At 37.6% G+C, this 26,939-nt stretch overlaps 1 protein-coding gene across 9 annotated transcripts in view; it reads left to right on the forward strand.

The window, feature by feature from the left end:
- Window positions 1–26,939, forward strand: part of CEP170 (centrosomal protein 170) — a 127,035-nt gene that overhangs the window by 92,942 nt on the left and 7,154 nt on the right. For 4 of the 9 annotated variants that reach the window (XM_030302247.1, XM_030302251.1, XM_030302253.1 and 1 more), the window contains 6 exons: window positions 489–615; window positions 2,960–4,774; window positions 11,861–12,095; window positions 17,056–17,233; window positions 19,263–19,433; window positions 23,644–23,732. In XM_030302247.1, the coding sequence (XP_030158107.1) occupies window positions 489–615; window positions 2,960–4,774; window positions 11,861–12,095; window positions 17,056–17,233; window positions 19,263–19,433; window positions 23,644–23,732 (2,615 nt within the window). The remainder of the gene's footprint in view (window positions 1–488; window positions 616–2,959; window positions 4,775–11,860; window positions 12,096–17,055; window positions 17,234–19,262; window positions 19,434–23,643; window positions 23,733–26,939) is intronic. The other 5 variants (XM_030302249.1, XM_030302255.1, XM_030302252.1 and 2 more) reach the window with 3 other exon arrangements.

Here is a 26,939-nt window from a genome sequence, read left to right on the forward strand (position 1 = left end):
AGTCTAGAGCTTTGGGTTTGTTTTTGAAATCCTTGAAGACACGACCTGGCAGATGTAATGTTCCTTGAGACTCTGGAACCAGTCCGCGTCCTAGAATCACGTAGAGGGCCAGAGAACAACTTAGGAATAGATCTTTAGACTCCTGCTCCAGAGACAGAAGCAGAGCCAGCCTCAGTGTGGTAGCCGTGAGGCCCTGGTGACACACCCACGTGTATCCAGCCACAGAAAATGTTAAGCTCCAAGCATTTATTTTAGTGCCATCGTTAGTATTTAATAAGTAGAGAAAATTATACTATGTTTACAGTAATGATAAGATGTAGTTAAAAGGGGTACCTAGAGACTTTTCATTCTATATCTGAGGACATTTAATAAATGATAATATAGCAATGTGAGTTTTAAATACGGCTTCTTATGACAAGATAATGTAACTAAATAGAATTCTCTCTTGTCTAAATAGGCTATTTCGTTCCCTTATTTTCCTCCTTTAGGAAGGCACATCTTCATCAGGAAACAAACGCTGGGTTTCACAGTGGGCTAGTTTGGCTGCAAACCACACAAGACATGATCAAGAAGAAAGGATGATGGAATTATCTGCACCTGTTCCTTTAGAGAATGGTATTTTCTTCCTCTTGGTCTCTTTTTTGTGAATCAGCTTTGTAAAAAACAAGCTAAATCTATATAGTGAGAAGTAAATTAAACCTAAATAAACAAATCACATATTCTCATACTTATTTTACATATATGATTTTATTTGCACTAATAATGCAGGTGTCATTAAAATAAAACCCTAACTGAAGATGAGAGGTAATTTTTAGATGAAATATATATATATATATGTATTTTTATATATGACATGTAAAAATGAAAATTTTAAATTTTCTAAATTACAGTTCTAAATTACAGCATTCATTAATATCATTAATACAACAAATATTTAAATGCTACTTTGTGCATTTAAAAAACATTCAATACAGTTCAGTAAAAAAGAATACACACTTAATTTACTTAATGTATCCTTTGCAAATCTGTGTAATGTGATATTTATTACCTTCTAGTAATATTTCTGTGAACTAAGTTTCCTTAAAACAAAAATGAAATTTTATGCCTAATGATTTTACTTTAGATTCAGCTAATTACATTCTTAATTTAAAAACCCTCAAGGAGAATTTGCATGTGACTTTTTATGTGTATTCTTAATTTTGTTATTGTTGAAAACAAATGAAAATTTATTTTGCCCCTGGCTTATGGCACCCCAAAAATCTGGTTTAGGAATTTTGTAAACATTACTCAGCAAGGATTTGAGCAGGGTACTAGAAAAGGTATATCATTTACTTACTATAGAAGTTAGAAGTAATTGATAGTATTCCCAAAAATCAAAGACTGAATGATCTGCAGATTGATTAACATAAACTGGTCACTTTTCGGGGAAACAAGGCACCGAAACAGAGAGGGTCAGAGGGGCTAGATAAACTTACCAAAGAACCCATTATAAAATTAGTAAGCATTAGCTGTAGAAGGCAAAATTCTACCCTTGTTACAAAATAAAACAAACTGCCTGGCCCTCATTATCTCATTTCTGTTTTATCATATTCTTTTTTTTTTTAATGTTTTTTTTATTTTTGAGAGGCAGAGCGCAAGCCGGGGAGGGGCAGGGAGGGAGACACAGGATCAGAAGCAGGCGCCAGGCTCCGAGCTGTGAGCACAGAGCCCGACGCGGGGCTCGAACTCACGAACCGTGAGATCATGACCTGAGCCGAAGTCGGACGCTCAACCGACTGGGCCACCCAGGTGCTCCTATTTCATCACATTCTAAATTATTTAGCTGATAAATCCACTTAAATCTTAACATATTCTTGTTAAACATTCATCTTGTGTGTGTTAGGAGCAGGACAGTGTGAGAAATGCTAGAAAAATAAAAAAAGATGAAACGGTTCTTACATTTTAGCGCTTCAAGTAGTATCAAGGAGCCGAGACATAATACGGTAACTTAACAATAATTGCTAAAGTTGAATCAGTAAGTTTAGTAGCTATTTTCCTGCATCATACCATTACATTGCTGTGAAATTTAAATGTTAAACTTTCAGCATTATAAGGGGAAAAAAGACAGAAGCTATGTCTTAGTATCTTGTCTCCGCTTATCTCCCAAAGATTAGAATGCTTTATATGTTAATTTATATTTCCCTTTGTCAGAAATGTCCTGACGCATTCTCAATTTCTCTAACATGGAAACATCAAAGTATGTATTTTCTCTTTGGCTTCTACTTAATTGTAAAAAGAGAGAGTGATCATGTGTTTGTATATGAGGTGTTAATATGCCAGAAGACCATAATTTAAAAATCCCTCAGTGTTTAAAATTATGACAAGTCCTGTGATCTTGTTTCACATTTACATTTTTTAAAATTCTTTTAATTGGTGTTAATTTTTTTTTTTTTTAGAAAACCTAATAAAGGTTTGCATTTTCCGTTTTACTTAGGAAATCCAAACTTGTCATTCTTTCAGATAGATAACAGTGCGCATTAAAAGCTAAATATATTATTCTTATATAATTGGAAGTGTTTATTTAGGCCTTCTCTGTGCAATTCTGTAAAACAGCTTCTTGAGCAAAATTTCATGGGTGGAATACACCACAAAAGCAAAAATGAACACAGTGACCTTCCCTGCCGTAAAATACATTGCAAGAAAAAGAGAGCAGCGGATGTAGGAGTAAGATCAGATGACCCCAGTTTTCATCTCCTAAAACTGCCTTTCTTGACTCCCCTGTTAGTAATCTGCCTGTTTTATGTCTTGGCACCGTACTTGCTTTTGAAACTACTCTGTTACCATGTTGGTATGTTTATTCAGAGTTTTCTTGTACATGAAGCCATTTCTTAACTTACACGGCAAAATCTAATTAATAGGATACTCTGTATTTGTACCTTTTTGCCCTAACACATTTATTCTTTGTGGTTTTATTTTATAGATACAGACATCAGTGAATCTGGCATTTCAATGAGAAGTACTGGCTCAGCAACGTCCTTGGTCAGTCAGGGAGAGAGGAGGAGACGCACCCTTCCTCAGCTTCCCAGTGAAGAAAAGTCTAAGATTATAACACAGAGGTCAGAGATAGGAGAAAAACAAGACACAGAACTTCAGGAGAAAGAAGCACCCACACAGATATACCAGAAAGATAAACAGGATGCCGACAGAGCCCTGAGCAAGATGAACAGGGCAGTGAATGGTGAGGCTGTTAAAACTGGCGGAGACAATAAAACCTTGCTTCACTTGGGCAGCTCTTCTGGGAAGGACAAAAGTGAAACTGATAAGGAAACTTCTTTGGTGAAGCAAACATTAGCTAAAATTCAGCAACAAGAACAGAAAGAACAGGCGCAGTGGACGCCTACCAAGTTGTCTTCTTCAAAAAATGTTTCGGGTCAGATAGATAGGTGCCGGGAGGAATCTTTTAAACAGGAGTCACAACCTCAAGAAAAAATTCCAGGACACTCTACAAGCAAAGGAGAAAGGGTGATACAAAATGAGGGCAAGCGAAGAAAAGCTGAGGAGGTTCTGAAAGGTCAGTCTTCAAAGGGCGGAGACAAGAAGGAATCCTCCAAGTCCTTAGTGCGACAAGGAAGCTTCACTATAGAAAAACCTAGCCCAAACATACCCATAGAACTTATCCCCCACATAAATAAGCAGACATCATCTACACCCCCTTCTTTAGCGTTGACAGCTGCCAGCAGAATACGAGAAAGAAGTGACTCTATGGATACTGATTCTAGTATGGACACAACCCTTATTCTAAAAGACACAGAAGCGGTCATGGCTTTTCTAGAAGCCAAACTGCGTGAAGATAATAAAACTGATGAAGGCCCAGATACTCCCAGTTATAATAGAGACAACTCTATTTCACCAGAATCTGATGTGGACACAGCTAGTACAATCAGTCTGGTTACTGGAGAGACTGAAAGAAAGTCAACCCAAAAGCGAAAGAGTTTCACTAGTCTCTATAAAGACAGATGTTCCACAGGTTCTCCTTCCAAAGATGTCACAAAATCGTCCTCTTCAGGTGGTAGGGAGAAAATTGAGAAGAAAACAAAAAGTCGTTCCACAGATGTAGGTTCAAGAGCAGATGGTCGTAAATTTGTACAGTCCAGTGGAAGAATAAGACAGCCTTCTGTAGACCTAACAGACGACGACCAGACCTCTAGTGTACCTCATTCTGCGATCTCTGATATTATGTCCTCTGATCAGGAAACTTACTCTTGTAAACCTCATGGAAGGACTCCACTTACCTCAACTGATGAGCATGCACATTCCAAACTGGAAGGAGGCAAAGTGACTAAATCTAAGACTTCTCCCGTCACACCTGGATCATCCAGTAAGTCAACCACTCTTCCGCGGCCACGACCCACCAGGACTTCCCTCTTGCGCAGAGCACGGCTTGGCGAAGTGTCCGACAGTGAACTGGCTGATGCTGACAAAGCATCTGTTGCCTCTGAAGTGTCCACCACCAGTTCCACGTCCAAGCCCCCCACGGGAAGGCGTAACATCTCTCGGATTGATTTATTGGCTCAGCCCCGTCGAACAAGGCTTGGCTCACTGTCGGCTCGCAGTGACTCTGAAGCAACCATCTCTAGAGGTAGTGCCTCGTCACGGACTGCAGAGGCCATCATTAGAAGCGGAGCCAGACTAGTACCTTCAGATAAATTTTCTCCTAGAATTAGAGCTAACAGTATCTCTCGACTATCAGACTCCAAGGTCAAAAGTATGACCTCAGCACATGGCTCTCCTTCAGGTAATTGGATCCAGACTTTTTAGAATATTAGCATATTTCTTTTATGTTTTGGGACTCCTTTCTTTCTTTCTTTTTGTTTTAAATAAGTGTCTAGTATTACTTCTAAAAATATTCAACAGAGAGGTTATGCTATAAGAGGGTATTTTCTCCTATAAAAATTATTTTTGTTAGCTTAGTAAATGGAAAATTCAGACATTACACACCCTTCCAGTTAATGACCTAGGGCAAAATAGTGATTTCAAAATTAGAAGTATATGGAACCTATTTAGGAGTTTTAGTTGCCTGCTTGGCGAGGCATCTGGACCCGTGTGTCAGAATTAGAGGAGGAATGGTATCTGGTTTAAATAATAGGAATAACATTGAACTGCTAAAAGCGTGTGGCTGATTCTTAAATATCCTCACGTGATTCAAAGCCCTTAACCTGAAGAAAAGCAGTATACCTTTTATTATTCCTTTCAGGGCTAAGTGAAATAATTGCCGCTTTACCCTTTCTTTCCCATTTATTTAGAAATGTCTCATATACTTTTTTTTTTTATTTTTTTTTTAACGTTTATTTATTTTTGAGACAGAGAGAGACAGAGCATGAATGGGGGAGGGTGAGAGAGAGAGGGAGACACAGAATCTGAAACAGGCTCCAGGCTCTGAGCGGTCAGCACAGAGCCCAACGCGGGGCTCGAACTCACGGACCGCGAGATCATGACCCGAGCCGAAGTCGGACGCTTAACCGACTGAGCCACCCAGGCGCCCCTCATATACTTTTTAAGGTTCAATCTGTTTGTGGTTGGGGCAGGTGAAGACTAATCCATGGTTTATTTCAGTGGAAGAAGATGGATCCATGAGATAATCACTAAGCACATATGGGTCACACTGGGCTATAGACATGTAACTGGTTGTGAGCATTATCTCCTGAAGCCCTGTGCTATCATTGAGCTACAGTAATTAGCAGTCATCGAATGTAACAGTTCCAAAAGTTACTTCCTCCCCACGGAATTTAACTGCCTCTAGTATATTTGTCTGTACCTTCGTATTCAGAGCTGCAGCCAGTGAGAGTATGTGCATGGCCAGAGATGTGACCCAGATACTTGTATGTCTCCTGTGAGCACGGTATCATTACTTCATAATCGGCCTCACCCCTGGGTGTGGCTGGAAGGGCCAGTGTGGGGAAGCCTGCTGTTAAAAGACTTAAAAATTTCTTGTCAGCAAGCATCCAAGTGAGCTGAGTCTTGGGGGGAGAGTGAGGGGAAGGGTGGTCTGCAGTCCTATGTTCGTAGTTTGGAATCTACCTCTCTGTAGCCTACAGGACCCCAAACAATGCTCCTTATTTTATTTTTTCACTTTTTATTCCTCCTGTCTCCTTCCCACTGCTGCTTGCCTCCCCTGCACTCACATCTCCCTCCCTCCCGGTCAGTGGCTGTGGTGATCATGGTCAGAACTGCGGTAGGAACGGTCGTAGGCTGAAGATAGGTAACATACAATCACGATTCCAAAAGAATGCACAGTGATTCCCTTATTAGCGCCATCTTCCTTGCTTCTGCGCTTCAGGCTTTCACTGGTGGTTCATGCAGTTTTTGCAGGTGTTTTAAAACTGACTGCTGTCTTCTGGTTTATGTTTACCTATCGTTTTCCTGTCGTTCCTTGTGGCCCTACCTCTCAATTCACATTTCCTTTGTGCTGCATTCTGACGCGTAGCGCGATCAGGTCTCTTGTGCCACGTTGCCTGTTTGCTCACCCGTCTCTGTTTAGCACAAGAGAAGTGTTAACACTTTTCTCCTGTCTTACCGTGAGCCGTAACGCAAGCTGTGTGTCCCCGAGTAGCGTGGAGCAGTTCCTTCTGTACTGGTCGTCTGGTCCTTAACACGAGTGCTGTGGTTCTGCTCCTCAGTGCATAACAGGAGGGGCTTACGTGAGATGCTGGCCAAGTACCATTACTTAAGCACGTCTAAAAAACCACTATAAGATGCCATGTCTAAAGATAAACTTTGTTTTCTGCCTTGAATCCAGAACTTGATAAACATGCAGTTTTCTGTATGCAAAAAGTACCTTGAATTCAGTTTAATGAAATCCCCTAGGATAAATTGAGGTATGTGATGTGGACCTTCTTCATACATAACAGCAGTGTATTAAATAATTCAAACCATGGCATTCAAAGGCTGGAAGGGTTATTCACTTCAGGTAACTAAGGGCAAGATATGAAATCACGTGCCCTGTTCACACAGCTGTGGCAGAAGAAGAAGTCAAGGCCTTTTCCTTCCCAGCCTCTGGCTTCTTCCACGTCTAGTCTGGCTCTCAGAAATAGTCTTTATCTGCTTGCTTGCAAGCTGCCAGGGGATGGCTGGAATCTACTGGATTATTTTCAGGAGTATATACAAGGCCACTGTACTGTGTATTTGATATATTGTGCACTGTAATCTGTGTAATCCTGATTTACTGAGTTCATGTTCTGTGTTCCACCTTGTGATCCAGGATTGTTGATGCACATTCTCTCAAGATGCACACTTATATCTTATTACATCTTATCTGGAAGGACAAAGCTAGGATCTTTTAGTCAGTGATAAGGTATTAAAACAGTTACATTGGGTAGGTAATAAAACAGCAGTAAGAAAAACAGACACTTTTTTGGTCTAGTGGCTAATTGGGGTGTCTTTGATGTCATGACATTTCTATTTAAGAAAATTATAATATCTTGAATGGAAAAAGAAAATAAAAAGTCTTAGCTTTTGAAATACAATTGAAAAGAATGTAAAATCGTACTGGTCAGTGTTGTATCAACGTAAACTTTAAAGGATTTAGAAATATCTGAACCCAGAGCCTGTGATATGTCCAGATTGGCATATGTGAAAATAATTCTGTGATGTTTCAAATTTCATATTTTAGGCCATGTCTTAAAAAATTTTTCAAAGAAATGTATATGATAAAAACATAAGAATGGAAATATCTGATTGGAAAACAGAGTAAAAGTTCTTTTATGCTTCTTTAATTCTGATGTAATTTGCTTTTAGGAAAGTTTAGTCCCCACTGTCCCCACCCCAGTTCCTTCAGTGATCCTTCAACATCAAGTTACAGTAAAATATCCAGATTTATTTTGATAAGATGCTTTTAAAACTAAGTGTGCGGAGTTATCAAAATAAAGCAGTTGGTTTGCATTATGTTTTAGGTGCACATTCTAAAAAATAGCATCATTTTAACATCATTAGAATTTTTTTTAGACTGATTTCTCATTTTTATTCTAAACCTCAAACTTTATAGATGGTAGGAATGAAATGTTAGGCATGCATGGCTTCAGTTCTTTCTTCCTCCAGGTCAAAGAGCAATATAGCACATTGTCAGGGATCTTTTCCCCAAATGATCTTATTGCTACGTGCTTATAAACATACGTGTAAAATATGTTTGTGGTTTCGTTTCCCACAAAGATATTGTGATAGAAAGTGTGAAAATGCAGTGTTTGTTTCCTGAAATGTGTTTGTTAAGTCTGTAGTTGTGATTGCGTTTTAAGGCCAACAAAGCTTTGGTTAACAGTAAGAGAAATCTGAGCATTCACAAATGAATAATGCTAAGAACTCTTTCTCCCTTTTTAAATTCTGGATGGTATGTTTCCATAGTGAATATAGTAGTTGATTATTTCCACAAGAGGAAGTGCTGCATAATTTCATAACTAAAATAATTTTCAGGTTAGCTGTAAAATTAATTAAGCTGATCTTAGAGCTGATTTTAATCTATGTCCTATACAGCCCTTCACCGACCAAGGAGCCTTTTAGGGATTGGCATTTGAAATAGCTTCTATATCAATGTTCAATTTAATGATTTATCAGAAATGCCTTTTTATACCAGTATATTAAATAAGCCTAATGCTATACAATTAAATTTAATTCTTTATAGAATTTTACCCAAACAAAATAAAATTCAAGAAGAAGAAGTAACATTTTTCTTGATGGGTAGAAATCACAAAAATTACCATCCTGTGAGAAATTGAGGCTGTTTTATAAAGAATTAGCCTAACTGGAATTGTTTTTTGTTTTGTTTTTTTTTTAAATAAAGATTTTCTGGGGTACCTGGGTGGCTCAGTCAGTTAAGCTTCTAACTGTTGATTCTGACTCAGGTCATGATCTCATGATCATGAGATGGAGCCCCTCGTCGGGCTCTGTGTTGACCGTGTGGAGCCTGCTTGGGATTCTCTCTCCCTCTCCTTCTCTCTGCCCCTTCCCTCCCCTGCTTACTTGCTCATTCTCTCTCAAAATAATAAATAAAATAAGTAGGCATTAGCAAAAGTTAAAACCATTTGAACTTTTAAGTTTACTCTGCAACAACTAGCAGATGGTAGGGATTTTTTTTTTTTTTTTTTTTCAGATAAACTGTGTTGCTGCTGTAGTTTAGAAGCAAAGATTAAGAAAGCAAAAGGTATTGAAAGAAGTTCTTTGAGAAATAACAGGTCCTGGCATGAAATCCCCTTTCCTGGTCTCTTGGCCCCCGAGTAGTGATCTACTCTTCACTGTTACATGAACAGAGTGGTGTCCAGACATAACTGAGCCCTGCTTCCTAGCACGCCCTGGAGGATAAGTTTTCCAGTGGTAAAGATAACCCTTAATCAGTTGAAGAGTTATTAATCCTATTTTCATTCCTCTGCTGTACCCTATTTTTTTTTCTCTCTCTCATTTTGCCCTCAATTTTAACAGAACAGACCTAAAAATGTTACCTTTCAGTTTTGAAAAATATGCTCTGTCCTTATGGTTGCTTTTCTTTGCCAAGATATTACTGAACTTCACTATTCTTACCAGATAGTAAAGTAGACCTGTAAAACTAAGTGGGAGCTTTATGAATGTCATTTGAAAAAGAAATTTTTCTCTTTTATTCCTCAAATATGTAATTATTTTCTGATCTTGAGACTGTAACTATTAAAAGTTATTTCTAACGTGACTCTACTTACTGACACCTGACTGTCAACTGACAATCAGCACTTGGTTCTCAGTTTCCCATTCTGCCCTCCTGTATTGTCCCACTCTTGAAATATACCAGGCATTGATGCTATTCTTTCTAAGTTACCTCTGAGTTAACTAACTGAGCTCCATCATACCTACTTAGTTTACCATCTCCTACAGTTGATTGAAACTCTTTGCTAGTGGTTTTGTTTTCACTCCAAACAATTTTCCGTTGTAAGTATGGTTTCCATAGTTCCCAAATCAAAAATCAGGAAATTCAGTCTAACAAATGATCTTTTTATTATTTCTGAACTTGTTTTCTACGAATAATATTCTAAGGTACCAAAACAAATAAACATCTAACGCTTAGTGAAATGCCTTTGTTAAAATATAGCTATTTTGCAATACTTTTAGTGTTTTGCTCTTATTCCTAAACTTTTTCTAAAATTGTTTTCAAGTCTTAGGGTCAGTTCAATTCATAGGATTTTTCAGATGTCTAAAATTTAGTAATTTTCCACTATGGTAAAAGTAGTTTTATGTTAATGAATGATCTTGGTAAAACCAGGAACAGTACTGACTACCACCTTCAAAAGGCACTATGAATAATTACCTAGAGTTCTATACATGTGTTTGCATACACTTTTACAAAAAGCCGTGGAGTTTCTGCTTATCTTCTTGTACCCATGAATCTTGTTCCAAGCTCCAGGAGCTTCAAAGGGGAGTGTGAATCAGGCCAAATGGGTAGGCTCTGACTTAGGGCGTATTCCTGATTACAGATTTCTCTGCTTCTTACACCAACTCTTTGGCAATATATACGAGTCAGTTTTGTCTGACAGCCACCTGAGACTTACAGAATCCCAGACAAAAATGGGGTTTGGGGAGGAAAAGACATGAGTGCATAAAATCCTAGTGAGGTAGGATGAAGGAATTCCAGACTTCACCACGATGCAGCCTCGGGTCAGTTTCTGTTTTAAAAGAAGGAGAGAGAGAGAGAAAGAAAGAAAAACAAAACTCTTCTGATATTAATAGCAACTGGAATTCATATAGCAGGTGCTAAGTTTTTGTCCCTGTACCCACCAAAAACATCTGCTTTTCACTAGGTTTTCCCTAATTTGAGAAAAGCAAATGGCCAGTAGCTAGGAATTCACTTACTTTTTCAAAAATATTAAACATTTGCTAGCCAGACACTCTGCAGAGTCCTAGGTATGCAGTAGTAGATTCCTGCCCTTGTGAAGCTTGCTGTAAATCAGCCATCATTGCCCTGTTTTTGACCTCTGTATATGCCTCACAAATTATTTGTGTGTTTGGTTCTCGCATTAACAGTACTAGTGAAATTAATTTGTCTTCTGATTTTTCAGATGTGTCAACAACACCATCTTTTAAATGTCTTTCCTAACCTCAAACACGAAAGTGGTTGCCACTTTCTTTACTGTGAATATTCACAGTATCTCCTGTGCCTTAAATGTCAGTGGTTGTGAGAATAGCTTTGTAGAGCTTCGCTCCTTGTAGGTCTTACGCCATTGTCTAATTTCACTGTATGCTTTCAGTGTCAAAGCAGCCGCGAGTTGTACTGAAGATGCTTTGTTGTGTTTTTACCATGTAAAAGATTTTTTCCAATCATAGCATAACAGGATGTTGAATGACAGAGGTAATGTTTTTTTTCTGCCATAAAAGCATAATTTCCACAGCAGGAATTATGCACATTTGTATGTTGGGAAAAGAGGGTTTACCATATCCATGTTGCAAGTCCATGTGGCATGAGGAAATCTTTTCCCTTATTTCTGTTGTTGTTGTTACTGTCGTTTTCTAAAACAAAAATCCATATCGTCACTCGAATGAGAACTATTTGCAATGATAAAGTACCCAAGTTAAACATTTATGGATAGAGCTTGCTTAGTTGTTTATCATTAGTGAATTTTTCATCTGAATGTTTTATTCACCATACTATGGAAAATGTGGTCTTTCGATTGTTTTTAATTCCTCATTGTTTTTAATTCACCGAAGTATATTGTTTCTATCTTTAAGGAGTAGTAGACTTATTTTCGTGAGGTATGTGTATGTCAGTTATTGAAAGTTGTGCTGTGTGTGTCTCATGGTGTTTTTGAAATCATGATTTTTATCTCCTTTAAAAGGTAACATAATAATTCTTTTTTTAATAATTAAACTAATTTAGTAAATTCAAGATGGAGGCGCTTTCCTACTGATTATGCTTCCACCTCAGAAGATGAATTTGGATCAAACCGTAATTCCCCTAAACATACTCGTCTACGTACTTCTCCAGCCCTGAAAACCACTCGGTTGCAGAGCTCTGGGTCAGCAATGCCTACTAGTTCTTCGTTCAAGCACCGGATAAAAGAACAGGAAGACTACATCCGAGATTGGACTGCTCATCGAGAAGAGATAGCCAGGTTGGTTCTAAATGGATTATCTTTAACAGCTGGAATTTCGTGTCCGTGTTTCAACTCGATAGCAAAAGCGTAGCTTTTATTCGATTTGTACAGATTGTCCAAGGAGTGAAATCCTCAGGTAGCTGTGCACGCACTGCCATCCAGAGTGTTGCTCTCCATCCAGTTTCTCTGGGTTTGTGTTTTTAGTGCCAGTGCTACTAACATCTTGTAGAACTAATTTATTTTGCTTGCAACCCCCTTTCTTGTTTCTAGTAGAGATGCCGATGAGTTAATACCACTTTTGAAAGGTGGTGTTGGCTCTACACCATTAAGAATTGTGCAGCGAAATTTTTGAGTACTTTTCCTTTTACCTTCCGCTTCCAAAGAGGTAATAGTATAGTTGTTGGAGATACATGGCTCTTATTCTCTGGGGAGAATGCGAGGATGTGGATTTTTACTCACACTTTTATGAATTCGTGAGGTACAGTTGAACCCTTTATTATTTTGAATATTAAATTTGTTTATTATACCCTTTAGGTTATATGATTAAAAAGTAAAATTCATGCTGTAGATGTGATTTTTAATGAGTACCTTATCATGTTTGAACACTGAGGAGAGGCTGTACTCAAACAGATGCTATTGTAGTTAAAATATGGGTTTTGTTCATTTTGTAAGATAGTATATTTTACTGTGGTATACCGTATGTCACCTAAACGTTTCCCCGTGACACGCTACAGTTGTTTCTGCCTTCAATTTAAGACCCTAAACTTCAAGTTTTACATTTGGCAACATTATTAAAGAATGTGATATGTAATAGTCCAGAGATGGTTTTTAAAAAAATAAACTCTTAACCATAATTTAATGGTGTTTTATCTTTTTTTTTTTTTTTTTTTCCTTTGCTCTGTTGACTTCTGTGAATTATGTTTTTTCTGGCTCATTACTTCAATGTAATGTCTATGGTTTTTGGTCGCTAATGACTATTGTAATTGCTTTTAATTGCTTATCATTCTTTGAGAACATGCCCTTTTAATCTCACTGTGCTTCTTAAACATTTTTATTTTACCATATAAATCGCTTTTTGGGAGACTAATTATTGAAGCATTGTAAGCCAGTTCCAGTTAGGGGACAGGCATATATGTATGTGCTTTGGGATCCCTGAGTTATTAGGAGACTACAGGACGCCTGCAGTGAGGGAGTTTCTACCTCTTTTTATTCTTGTGGGCACGGCTGGCCTCCCTTTCCTGACATCATTTCCCTTCCTGTGGAGGGGGGGACCTGCTGCAGCTCAGGAGGCACCTGATGGTTTCCCTTAGGGGGCCACCTCTTTGAAATCTGGACCCCTCCTTCTGGGCCACACCCACTTCCCTGCCCCCGAACAGAAAAGATGCTGCAGAGGGGAAAGTGCAGGGGAACTGGAGGTGACACTTTCACTTGGTTCTGTCTTTATTATGTGCATTTTATTACTCCTGTCTCTTGTGTGTCTTGTTACCTGTAGCAGGACAGCTAATGGGCCAGGCCTTTTAACTTCTAATGACTTTATGCCTTTTCCCTCTGGTTTGTTAAGTAGCACTGTGTTAATAAAACTTGCCTTTGGGATTTTAATTTTTTAAGGTGTATTTTTCAGCCATATATCTGAAAGCAATGAAAGCAGATGGATTGCAAAACTCCAAATAAAATGTGTGCATCATTTTAGAATTTCCCCTCCTAGCAGATTTGATGGGGGTGGAGACTGAGAATAAGAACGAGGATTACAAATTTAAGCATTGAAAAAAGCACAGATACAAGAGATGTAAAGAAATACATTATTATAAAATATTCCAGTGAGTGTAAACCTAGAAGCTTTCGGAATTCGTAAGCTTCGATGTAACAACCTTATGAATAGGTCCATACTTTACACTGAATCATAAATCTATTATTTCTACTTGAAGATATTTATAACTTTGATTTTCTTGATAATTTTGCTTTTTAGAATTCCTAATGCTGGTTTTAGTAGGTGCTGAGATTTTTAAGCAATGTGGATTTAAACCAGTCTAACGGTCTGTATTACTGAGTTGACTTTCAGATACAAATTGTTGTGTAAGAAATCGCTGGCATATACACGATACACTCACAAACGAAAAGGTGGCTTTGGGGTGCTTGCCAAGTGAACAACGTATGTTGTGTATACACACATTAAGAGTTGTTCGTGTTGGTACAGTTGTTACCACATGACCTGTTGACGTTGCTATTGTCTGGTTTTTTTGACTCATTTTTTTCTAATTAACTCCTGCTTTCTACAAATATCAGAAGCTTTATTGTACAAAAGTCTGCATACAAAACTTGAGAGCAAAAAATAGATTTTTTGGATAAGCTCATGCTTGTCTATTTTTTGTCTCATTAAGCTTGGTTATTCTGTTTTTCATCCTACTTCATTTGTTTCAGAAATGTAAAAATTGAATATATCATCTTAGAGAACACTTTAAACTCTTGCTCAGAAAATTATATCAACAGTTAACAAGCCTTTAAAAATTACATATGGAATGATTATGTGAGATATAGCATGACATAATAAAAAGATCTAGTTATACCACTTAGCCATTTGTGACCTTGACCAAAAAAATGGTCACATAACTTCTCCTAAGCCTTATTTTCCTCCTCTGTAAAACAAGATGGTGAATACCTCTCCTCCTGCAGGGTGGCTGTGAGAATGAAGTCAGTTGATGAGCATAAAGCTTCTTTATAATGGTGCTCACGGGGCGCCTGAGTGGCTCAGTTGGTTAAGCGTCCGACTCTTGGTTTTGGCTCAGGTCATGATCTCACGGTTTGTGAGTTCAAGCCCCGTATCAGGGGCTTGCCTGGGATCGTCTCCCTTTCTCTCTCTCTCTCTGCCCTTCCTCTGCTCTCTCTGTCTCTCAAAATAAATAAACTTTAAAAAAATTTAAAAAACAAATATAATGGTGCTCACTATCAAATAGTGGTTTTGACTGTATTATAATGTAATGGTGCTCATTACAATTGTTGTAAGCTTATGAGAGCAGGGACTCTATCTGCTTCTCCATCATTATAGCCCTTAGGTCATAACACGGTTCCTGGAACATAATAAGAGACCAGAAAGTGTTTATTGGCGTTCTTCCTACCTTTTTGTATTGATAAATAAAGGAAGTGACCACAGATTGCTCTTGGTAGGCCATAAGCTTCCATTTAGCACCTTTTTTTTAATCTGTAGTTAAATTATTATGCAATTACTGCATTCCTTGAAAGTCTTACATTTTGCTCAAGTCAAAACACGTTTTACTTTGCTTCTGCTTTCGATTTTAAAGTTGAAGAAGCTTTCATTTGAACCTTCCGTCATTTCAAAACCTTCCTTGTGGAAGTAGCCAAATTGAGTTCAGTAGATCCATAACTTAGAAATTTTTCAAGTCTCATTGAATTGAAATCTTTTTGATTAAAACAGGAATATCAGTAGTAGATTATGTAAGTTTCTCTCTTTTAAAAATAGAGAAAAATCAGTTTTTTCTTTTGCTTATCACTGGTAATATTTATTTAGTTCTTCAATCTGTGTGGCTGATGACACAAATAAATGGCTGTCCGGGAATGAACTCTAAACCTGGAATGTGGCCCTCTGCCTTAGCTATTTGTAAGTTGTGTTGTCATGAGCAAGCCTGTCACCTTCTCTGAGAATGTGTCCTCATTCACATTCAGTTAGAGAAGGCCTACCTCACAAGAACTCTGTGCCTCTCAGATGACCTCATGTGTACTGTGAGGTGCTGTGCATAACAGAGTGCTGTGTCGGGGTTACTAACCTCTTTGGCCACCTGGGGAAGCTTATGGATCTCTTCTCAGAACAGTGCCTCTTCTTTTTTTTTTTTTTTTTTTTTAATGTTTTTATTTATTTTTGAGAGACAGAGACAGAGCGAGTAGGGGAGGGGCAGAGAGAGAGGGAGACACAGAATCCGAAGCAGGCTCCAGGCTCTGATCTGTCAGCACAGAGCCCGATATGGGGCTCGAACTCATGAGCGGCAAGATCATGACCTGAGCTGAAGTCAGACACTTCAGCTTCAGACTGAGCCATGCAGGCGCCCCTCAGAACAGTGCTTCTAAATGCATAAACATAGGGACTCTGGGTGGCTCAGTCAGTGAAGCATCCGACTCTTGATTTTGGCTCAGGTCATGATCTCACAGTTTGTGAGTTCAAGCCCCGCATCAGGCTCTGAGCTGACAGTTGGGATCCTGCTTGGGATTCTTCCTCTCTCTCTCTGCCCTTCCCCTGCTTGTGCTCTCTCTGTCTCTCAAAATAAAATAAACTTTTAAAAACTTTAAAACTAAATAAATAAATACATAAACATGAAATTACTTCGTTGTGTTTCAGTATGATTGCGTTTCTTTGTAATGTTATCCAAGTATTTTTAAAGTGACAGAGTAGTACATGGAACTTTGTTGCTGTGGGTTTAATGACCGCAGTAATCTTGAGGCAGTGATGATGAAAGGCTCTGGGACACCTATAGCAACCATACTATCTATGATTTCTGTGGGTGGAAAAAAACCCAGTATCACTAATTCCACTACTGTTTGTTACCCGAATTCTCACTGAAAGAAATGCTAAGCTTCAGGTGGAGGTTAGTGAGAATGAAGTTGTAATTGCTCCTTCTTATCCAGGTTCATGGACTCCTTGGGTTCTGTTTACCACCCCCAAGTCTAAGAGCTGTCATCTGTCAGTGCTGGTCGTTAACATGAACTGTATTTTGAAAGACGTGTCACTACTTCAGGGTGTTTAACATATTTTTCAAAGTGACGTGAAATTTAATTTTATTAATTTTTGGAATTAAAGCTTGAAAGCTTTTTTGAGTATCAAAATAGTTGATAGGATTTCCAAAGAGTCTTAAGTTTTTGGTACAGATCTTTAATTAGATGTCGAGCTTATGTAATGGATTCTATCACAAATGATTGTGTCTAGAGCTGTTGTTTAAAAGAGATTAAACTTCTTTTCTGAAACTATCACCAGGATCAGCCAGGATCTTGCCCTCATTGCTCGGGAAATCAACGACGTAGCAGGCGAGATAGACTCAGTGACATCGTCGGGCACCGCCCCCAGCACCACAGTAAGCACTGCGGCCACCACCCCGGGCTCTGCCATAGACACTAGAGAAGAGGTAGGAGATCTTCATGGACAGATGCAGAAGGTTCTTCCTTTTCTTTGTTTCTTTTGCTTTTAGCCTTTTGCTGAGTTTATTTGAGTTATACCCACCCTCCCTGTTTGCATGAAGCTCTGCATTTTCCAACTTTGGTTTAAAATTTTTCTTTTTATGTTTTTGTAACAAAACTAGCAAAGGCTAACATTTGGTCTATTATTCCATGAAGCTGTAAAATTATTTAAAACCGGTACTTTGTCTGCCAATTACTGGTATATAGTTTCACTGGAAAATATGACTATAAATGACATCTGAAAAGCAAACTAAAATTTGATAAATGATTGTATAACACTTCCATAAAATTTGGCTATGAAAATACTTCAATTAAAAAGGCATTTTTATATGTAGCTGGCTAGTAGATAATCTCTAATAGCAAATAAAGGAAAAATTGTACAGTTTCCACTAACTTTAAATAATTCTGTTGAAAATTACACATATATGTTTAAGGATACTTTGAAAACTGAAAGATATACACACATAGATGCACAGAGATATATACACATACACATCCACACACAAATACATGCATATTCAGTTTTGAAACCTTCCTGTAAGTTCTGGAATGCAAGGTAGCACGTAGAGACTATTGCCTTCCCCAAACCGGGACCTCCTGCTCTCTGGCTGTCTAACGTTGCTCCAGAGGGTGCCTTTAATGGATAATGAAAAATAAATGGTAGTCTGACATGTTGGCTCTCGATCTGGTGCAGAAATACAAGCAAAAGATTGGCATTTGAGAGAATGAATTAAAAGTTTTATTGGGACAAAGCCACATTCTTTTGTTTAATTATCTGGCTGTTTTGTGATATAATGTCGGAAATGAGTAGTTAGACACTGTATGGCTATAAAGCTGAAAGTATTTATTATCTAGCCTTTTACACGAAAAAATGCCAGCCTCTGATGTGCTTCGTTAATTTTATAAAATAATGTCATCAATAGTAGCTCCAAATGGCTAGCCTTTTTGACAGATTCGATTTTGACAAACTCTATTAATAATCTCTTCCTTTGCTTTTTGTCACATTCCTTTTATAATCCAGTTCTTTAATGGTCATTTTTGTTGTTGTAGTTGTTGTTTTTCACCTTCATGTGTTGTCTAAGTTGGTAAATGAGCTTTTGTGAATCTGTGTAGAGTTTTGTTACCACATTGATCAATTGTAAATGTATATAAAATCATCCTCATTGGTGAAAAACAAAAGGATCTTCTTGGTGGCAAGACATACACAATTCTTCTGGTACATTTAAAACGATGAAGACATTATTTCCTCAGCTATCTAACTAAATGTTACCTAACATGATTATACACTCACGCAGACCCAGTAAAATTACTCAGTCATTTCATTGAATAGACTTTCATTTTTCCTTTTTGTTTTATCTTAGAATATTGTACTAAAATTTATTCCTTCTTCAGTAAACCTGAGTTACTTTGTATTATTGGATGTGTATAATTTGCACTGTAGATGGCAGTATGTCATTTTCACTAGAATATGTAACTGCTGTAGCATTGTTAAAAGTTTACCTAAGACCAAAATACTTACTTTGTGGATTTAAAAATTGTTTCCTTTGTAAACTTAATTGGAATTTGCAATTTATGTATTTGTGAAGAAATTTGGCACCTGGATTTGGGGAAGAAAAACAAAAAACAACATAGGAAACTAAAAGAAAAAGAAACATTATTTTACATTGGTAAGGCATTGTGAGTAAAATGAACTTGTCCATCTACATGGCTCAGCTTTTTCTATTTACTATCTGTTTTACAGTTGGGGGAAATCTTATCCATGGAAGGATTGAACTTAACAAAGTTCTGTGTTTTGGATTTTAAAAATCTATGTAGATGAACATCTATTTTATTAAACAGGCACCTTTGAAGAACTTATAAAAAGAAAGAGTAATTGGTTTATTGAAGATATCATGCTTCTGTTACTACTTGAGAATGTAATAACTTCTGTCTAATAAAAAAAATTATAATGCCAATATCGGTACTTACCCAAATTATTCTCATAAGGATATGCTTTTGTCCTATTAGTTGGTTGATCGTGTTTTTGATGAAAGCCTCAACTTCCGAAAGATCCCTCCATTAGTTCATTCTAAAACACCAGAAGGAAACAACGGTCGGTCTAATGATCCAAGACCTCAACCAACAGAGCCTCCTGATCACTTAACAATTACAAGGCGGAGAACCTGGAGCAGAGATGAAGTAAGTAAACCACAAACTTTAACAAATGTCAGAGGAAACATGTCCTGTTGTGGGAAAAGAAGGAACTGTTCAATAAATGGGGCTGGGGAAAAAAGTGCTTGCCCTTATGAATAGAGTGAAGTTTCATCTTGACATTAAATCATGTACAAAATAATCAACTACAAATGAGTTAAGTTTCTAAAGGACAAAAGCAAAACTTTAAAACTTTTAGTTAGAAGTATAGGTAAATGTCTTTCAAAAAAAGACACAAAAAAAGCTTTAAAATAAAAGACTGATAAATTAGAGTATATTGAAAGACTTTGTGAAACATGCAGTCAATGAAGGAGTAGTATACAGAATACATAAAGAAGGCCCTACCAATCAATTAAAGCAAAAACAGTCTCCACAGAAAAATCTCCAAAAGACATGAACAGCATTTGACTGAAAAGAAATTAACTGAAGTCTACAAAATAGAGATGTTAAACCTCATGAGTATTCAGAGAAATACATTTCAGGGCGAAAATGTGATTCTTATTCAATTGGCAATAAATTAAAAATCTTAAAATAGTAAGTATTGGAGAGCTTGGATACATAGACTCCTTTTTGTGTTGCCACTAGACGTTAAATTGGCACACTTTGGAAAAACAGTTTGACATTATTTCCTGAAGTTGAATGTAAACATGTCACATGATCATATCACGCAGTTTTACCTCTAGTACATGCTCAAGAGAAACCCTTTCCTATTGCCAAAAGAAGTCATGCAAAAGAATATTTATAGTACCACTATGGGCCTAACAAAAACTTGGGAACTGTCTAACTTTTTATCAGCAGAAAGAGAATGTATAAACTGGTATGTTCACAAATTGAATACTTACAGAGTAATAAAAATAAATGAAGTACAGCACTATGCCACTACATGGATGAATTTTAACAGTATAAAAGTAAATGAAAAAAGCAATTCTCAGAAGGTATATAATGTGATTCTTTCTCATACATTTTTTAAAAATGAAAAGATATACTTAGGACAGAAATGGAAGTAACACATGATATAAAAAGGAAAGCAAGGGAATGATGAATGGAATTTAAGATACTGTTCAACTTGGGCGGAGGGCAATAGGGAAATGGGGAGGGGAAACCATAGAAGTAGAAGTAGATTCTATCAGTCAGCTATTTCTGTATAACAAACCACAAAAATCTCACTGGCATAGAGCAGTAAGCATAAATTTATCACATACCTGTGGGTTAACTGGGACAGCTCAGCTGGACAATTGAAAGTTACAGGTTGAGGGGTGCCTGGGTGGCCCAGTCGGCTAAGCGTCAACTCAGCTCAGGTCATGATCTCGCAGTTCGTGAGTTCGAGCCCCGTGTCGGGATCTGTGCTGACAGCTCAGAGCCTGGAGCCTGCTTCAGATTCTGTGTCTCCCTCTCTCTCTGCTCCTCCCCATATTCTCTCTCTCTCTCTCTCTCTCTCTCTCTCTCTCTCAAATAAACTTTGAAATATCTTTAAAAAAAAAAGTTATAGGTTGAGTCCAGGTCTGCCCCATGTGTCTTTTATTGATTGGACGAGTGGGCTGGCTAAGGCATGTTCTTGTGGTTATATCAGAAACACAAGGGAGCAAGCCCCACCATGCAGGCACACTTCACGTTCATGTCGTGTCTGCTACTGTCCCATTGGTGAAACCAAATCACACAGCTTGAGGTCAGAGGCAAGTATCCTCTTCCTATGGCATCGGGAGCAAATGGCTTATTGTTGCATTCTAGCCTTTGTTTTGGTGTTAGATTCGTAAGTGCTTCTTACGTTATTCGTGAGAAAGAAAGAAAAAGTGGTCCGTGTTGGACTAGTGAGCTATGTCATGAATTAAGAACTGTGATTAAAGGTGCCTGGGTGTCTCAGCTGGTTAAGCAACCAACTTCAGTTCAGGTCATGATACGGTTCATGAGTTGGAGCCCCGCATCGGGCTCTGTGCTGACAGCTTGGAGCCTGAAGCCTACCTCAGGTTCTGTGTTTCCCTCTCCCTCGCCCCTCCCCCCCTCTCAAAAATAAACATAAAAAATTTTTTAAAAAGAATTGTGATTAATTCTATATACTTGTGAACCAATGCAGATAAAAATTATTAAGTAAATGTGGCAGTGACAAATCAAGTAAAGAGAGGTTTATTAGAAAGGTTTATGATAATGGAAATTAGATGAAATGAGCTTGGGAAAAATTCAAGGATATAGTTTGGTTTATTCACCAAAAACTGGCTATTTCAAATGGCACCATGGAACGAGCTAATTGAAGGACGACATGCAGGGGTGGTACAGGTAAAAAGCCTTAGGGCATGGGTAGGAGAAGATTGTAGAAAGCAGCAGTGGGCAAAAAGGGTTTGGTCATAGGCTGGCATCCTGTGCATCCCTGGATTTAAGGAACAGGAGCTAAAAGTACGTAAGAATGTGTATGTTTGCATAATACTAAGTAGAAAAAAATGTCCCAATGGGAAAGCACACAGCTAGCTCCATGGCTGCCACTGCACTATATACTAGATGCTTTTGTTTGTTTGGTTTATTTTTATTTACTTATCTATTTTTTGTGAGACAGAGGGTGGCGAAAGTGAGCAGGGGGCAGAGAGAGAGAATCCCATGAGGGGCAGAGTGAGGGAGAGAGAGAAAGAAGCAGGGCTCACCCGAAGTGGGGCTCATGTTTTTACCTGAAGCGGGGCTCACCTGAAGCGGGGCTCAAGCTCACCCAATGTGGGACTCGAACTCAGAAACCCTGAGATCATGACCTGAGCCAAAGTCAGGCGCTTAACTACTGAGCCACCCAGGTGCCCTATTCTAGATGCTTTTAACACGCACTCCCTGCCCTGGCCTAAGTGATACATGTCTTCCACTCTTGTTTTGGCTTGTTTTCTCAAGGCTCTCAAAATCATGTTTATGTAGCCTTTTTACTGCCTGTATGTTGCTGATCACATCCTAAGTAACTTTTTATCCCCCACTGACTTGTCAACCCTTATGCCCCAACCCTTGTCATTCTCGGGTTCTCATTTTCCATGGTGCCTTCCTTACTTCTGCCTCCTTTCACTGAACTCCCTTTCATTAGAATTTGCCTCACACCAATTCACAAAAGTTAGCACTTACTTATGTTCTTTTTGATAAAATATTTAACAGTATTTCCTAGGTACTTTTAACTCCCACACTGCTCTTTAAAGCTTCTTAACCTCCAAGGCCATATCTTATTTTTTGGATTGCCTTGCAGAGTCTAAATACAGTTTTGACATACAAGGAGGTGATTTGGGAACCCACATCTAGCCCCATGTTCAGTCCTTTTTCTCGCTTCTGGAGACCAAATCCAGCCTGCCACCTGTTTTTATAAATAAAGCGGTATCTCAGCACAGCCATGCCTGCTCGTTTGTGTGTTACCTATAGCTGCTTTCATAGCACTGAGTTTGGTAATAGTTGTAACAGAGACCAGATGACCTGAAACCTTCACTCTCTGGCCTTTTACAGAAGTTTGCCAAGCCCTCGTTTTGCCCATAAGTTTCAAGTAGGGTGGTATCAACCTCCATAATAAAAACTTACTCTTTTGAGTAAATTTTTTTTTTAACATTTATTCATTTTTGAGAGAGAGACAGACAGACAGAACCTGAAGCAGGCTCCAGGCTCTAAGCTGTCAGCACAGAGCCCAACGCAGGGCTCAAACTCCTGGACTGAGAGATCATGACCTGAGCTGAAGTCAGACGCTTAACCAACTGAGCCATGCGCCCCTCTTTTGAGTAAATTTTAAAAAATTATCTCTCCCACTAGACTGTGCTCCAAAGAGCGGGATTGTAATCTTCATCTCTACGTTCATATTATTTGGTGAAAGAATAGATAATAAATTTAGCATTCTAAATTATTTGTATTTTCCCTTTTATTATCATTTGATTTGGAGGCATGAGAGAGAGGATCATGATAGTCATTGAAGATAAGATAATATGGATTGGTTTTTAAAAGTGGTGTGGACCAAAATAACATGGAACCTTGACAAGTTTTTTTTAAAAAAGGAACTCCTTTGTTGATATTTATTTCTCTTTCTCAATTTAGTTATATAGTTTAGTTATACAGTTTAATTCTAATTATATTCTTCATTGACCTTTTATTAAAATTAGCATACATACTAAATGCCCCTAAACATAGTGGGCTGTGACTGGTGTTCTCAATGGTTTTACAATACAGTAGTAATATTTTAATATAATTTCTTTGGATGTTTCAGGTCATGGGAGATAATCTGCTGCTGTCATCCGTCTTTCAGTTTTCTAGGAAGATAAGACAGTCTATAGATAAAACAGCTGGAAAGATCAGGTACTCTTCTGTCACTGGAACCTCCCAGCTTCCATTATTAACAGACACATGTTCCACTTTGTGCAAGCCTGCTACCCCCACAGCTAGTAGGAGCTAGTGAAGCCGGTGGCACTGAGTCTTCCTGCTGCCAGTGTCCCATTCCTTGTCTTTTGTAGGTGTAACAGCCATAAGCTAGATCACATGCAGGGGGCAAAAAGGGAAAGTAATGTCCTAAATAATCAGCCCTTTGTAATTGAGAGTTAACAGCTCTAATTACTTAGGTTAACTTTATTAATAACCAGGAACAGTTTACTCCTCCACAAAATAATAGGTAAGTATTTAACAGACCTTTGGGGTTGGTTTTTATAAGACCTGAAAGTTGAGTCTAATTTCATCTTCCTCATCAGTAAAGAGGACAGTATTGCGTAATTTTATAAGACTCAGAATACCTGGTTACTTGTCTGCCTTGTGTACTCAATTATGAGGGCATCAAAACAGTGCAGGACAAATAATATGCAGTCAAAAATCATTCAGTCTGATGAGATTTGGAGATTTTGTTCCCATATAAGATTATTTTTATCAATATTTATTTCATTTATTTATCCCTTTGGTTCATTATCCTTCCAGTATGTCCTAGTTCTAGAATATAATTTTAGTGGAATGAAATTCAGAATAACAATGTTACCACCTTCAACTACAGTGAGTACTTGAGCCAAACTTGAGGCATGACTCCTGGTATTAGGCAGGCGCGATTGTTAGTTCGTGTGTAATAACTAATTGGTTAGGCTTAAAATTTTTTTCCCTACAAATTTCAATTGGTTGAACTTAATTTGTCCAGCTGCATGTTGTACTGGCAACTCCTAGGATGATGGGCTGTTGTGGTGAAGGAGAGCACTGTGACTTTTCAGAGAAAGTGGTGGGATCAGCACAATTGGAAGTGATGTAGCTACTGGGGGACACATACACATACCTCACCTAAGATGATACCAAGGGTGTGGATTGCTTAGTCACTGAGTATGATTAACAGAAAAACAGTGGGCTCACTTATAAGCCAAATCAGAAATTACAGAATGTGTTATTTATAAATAACATGCAACTAATTTGATTTCTTTACAATCAAATACAAATCTTAAAATGGACACATTTTCCTAATTTAGAAAGGATCCAATTAAATTATATTGTCTTTGTACTTTTTATTCTGTATAACTAGTGATTTTAATAATAAAAAGGAAAAAGGGGTGATTGGGCTTGGTTGGAATAGAAGTTGTGAATAGTAAAATCAGATAATTAAAGCAAAATAATGAAGACAAATCACATGGAGATAGCAGGAAAAGCTAACTTTGTTTAAGTGGATATGCTCAGTAAGTGAGCTAATGTGTAAATCCCATGAGAGCAGTGGTCTTCGTCCAATTATAAAGTACCTAGAATATACTATGTAACTATTTGTTCATGAGTGAATATTAAATTATTACTTTATAGGAAGTTCAGTTTACTTAAAATTTATAGGAAGATGTGAAAATTGATACGGGTAAATTATCTTGGAAAAAAAAAAAACATGGATGGTAGCGTAATGGTAGTCATTAAAATAACTATTTAAATTAGTTAGATGTACAAGGTACTCCTTAAGAAAAGCCAAACATGCAGTCAGTGTGAAGGTAATATGCCTCGTGTTTCAACTGTATTTGGAGACGCTGTTGATATACTTCTCTGAGAACTCTTTTGTAAAGGTAAAGGTATTAAGTGAAAAGACCAAGGTATAGAAGAGTAAATATATTATGAGGCCTAAACCTTTAAGAAGTAAACCTGGAGGGAAGAATTATATGTATATGAACATTCACATACACACATAATAGGTGTTACATATAATATGTGTGCTTTTTTCTGAAATATTTGTATTTTTAACCATGTTCTGTATTACTTTTGTTAAAAAAAAAAAAATCTAAAAAGTAAAAAATAGGACAAGACAATGTAGATTACATTATCCTTTTTAACCGAAGGAGAATTTAATATTTTTTTACAAGGCAATACAGTGAAGAGATAAACTGGTACAATTTTAAGGGATATCAAGATAAGGGCTCAAGGTATAAAAGAAGGCTCAAGGTATAAAAACTATGTAAAAATACTTCAGAAATTCATTGATGCTGTGGCTTAATTTCTGATTCCTATAAATAAAATTTTAAGATATAATGAAACCATGTCTGAATATGGTTTGTGAATTACAATATTGCACACAATCTTATATTGCTTGTATGTTGAAATAATACATTTCATCAGTGTTTGATAAGTACCTAATGATGGTAAAAACACATTGAACACCGTGTTATTGAATTGCAAGGCTAACTATCTAGTTTAAGAGAAATCATTTAGATAATTTTTTTCTAAAACTCTTCCAAAAGTACCTTTTTAAAATATTGTGTTTAAGGTGTTCTTTTAAAAACACAACCATTTTAACATATGTTTTAAGCTACTGTAAAGGCAGTTTGCTTTCTCTTCCAGTAAATTTAGAAGGATGACCCATATAACTAAATTTTGCATGGTGTTAGATGGTCAAAACCTGGGTGAAGTAAGAGGACCGGGGGCGATGAGAGATGACCCTGGAGAGGTAAGGGAGGGTCCATGTAGGTTGAATTTGTTCAGGAGTTTGGACTTTACCATAAAAAACCATGGAAAGCTAATACCTTAATAGGGTCCTCTCAATAGCCAACGTTACCATAAAAGTACATGTAGGTCTCATCATGTGGTCATGCGACCTACCAGCAGGAAAACTCTGAAGTCTTCTCACCTGTAAATGGAGATCCCTTTTTATTTCATCCCACCTATTGAAATACAAGTCGTCCTCCACAGTAACTGGGTCCCCATTCACTCATGTATTCATTCAGTAGATTTTCTTCATGTCCCTGACTGATACCATTCTCTCTTCCTGTTGACTGTTGCTTCCTACCAAGTATCTTTCTCAGTCTGCACTGAACTCCTCCCTAGTTTCCTCCAAAGAAAACTACTTTTTGTAGCTTTAGCATTTAATTAAAACTGAGACCAAAAAACACATTCATTCATTGGTTGATTGATCTTACTGTCCCAGAAACTTGACAGAATTTAAAAAGGTTAAATACGTAAAAATGCCTCAATCAAGTTTGATATTGTTGCCTTCAGTGTGAGCATTGAATTGTACCATGTGTTGTAAAGCACTATGGCGGGCTCTGTGGAAGATCATAAAGAGGATAAAACCTC

The sequence above is a fragment of the Lynx canadensis genome, chromosome F1 (assembly GCF_007474595.2).
Source record: "Lynx canadensis isolate LIC74 chromosome F1, mLynCan4.pri.v2, whole genome shotgun sequence".
Lineage (NCBI taxonomy): Eukaryota > Metazoa > Chordata > Mammalia > Carnivora > Felidae > Lynx > Lynx canadensis.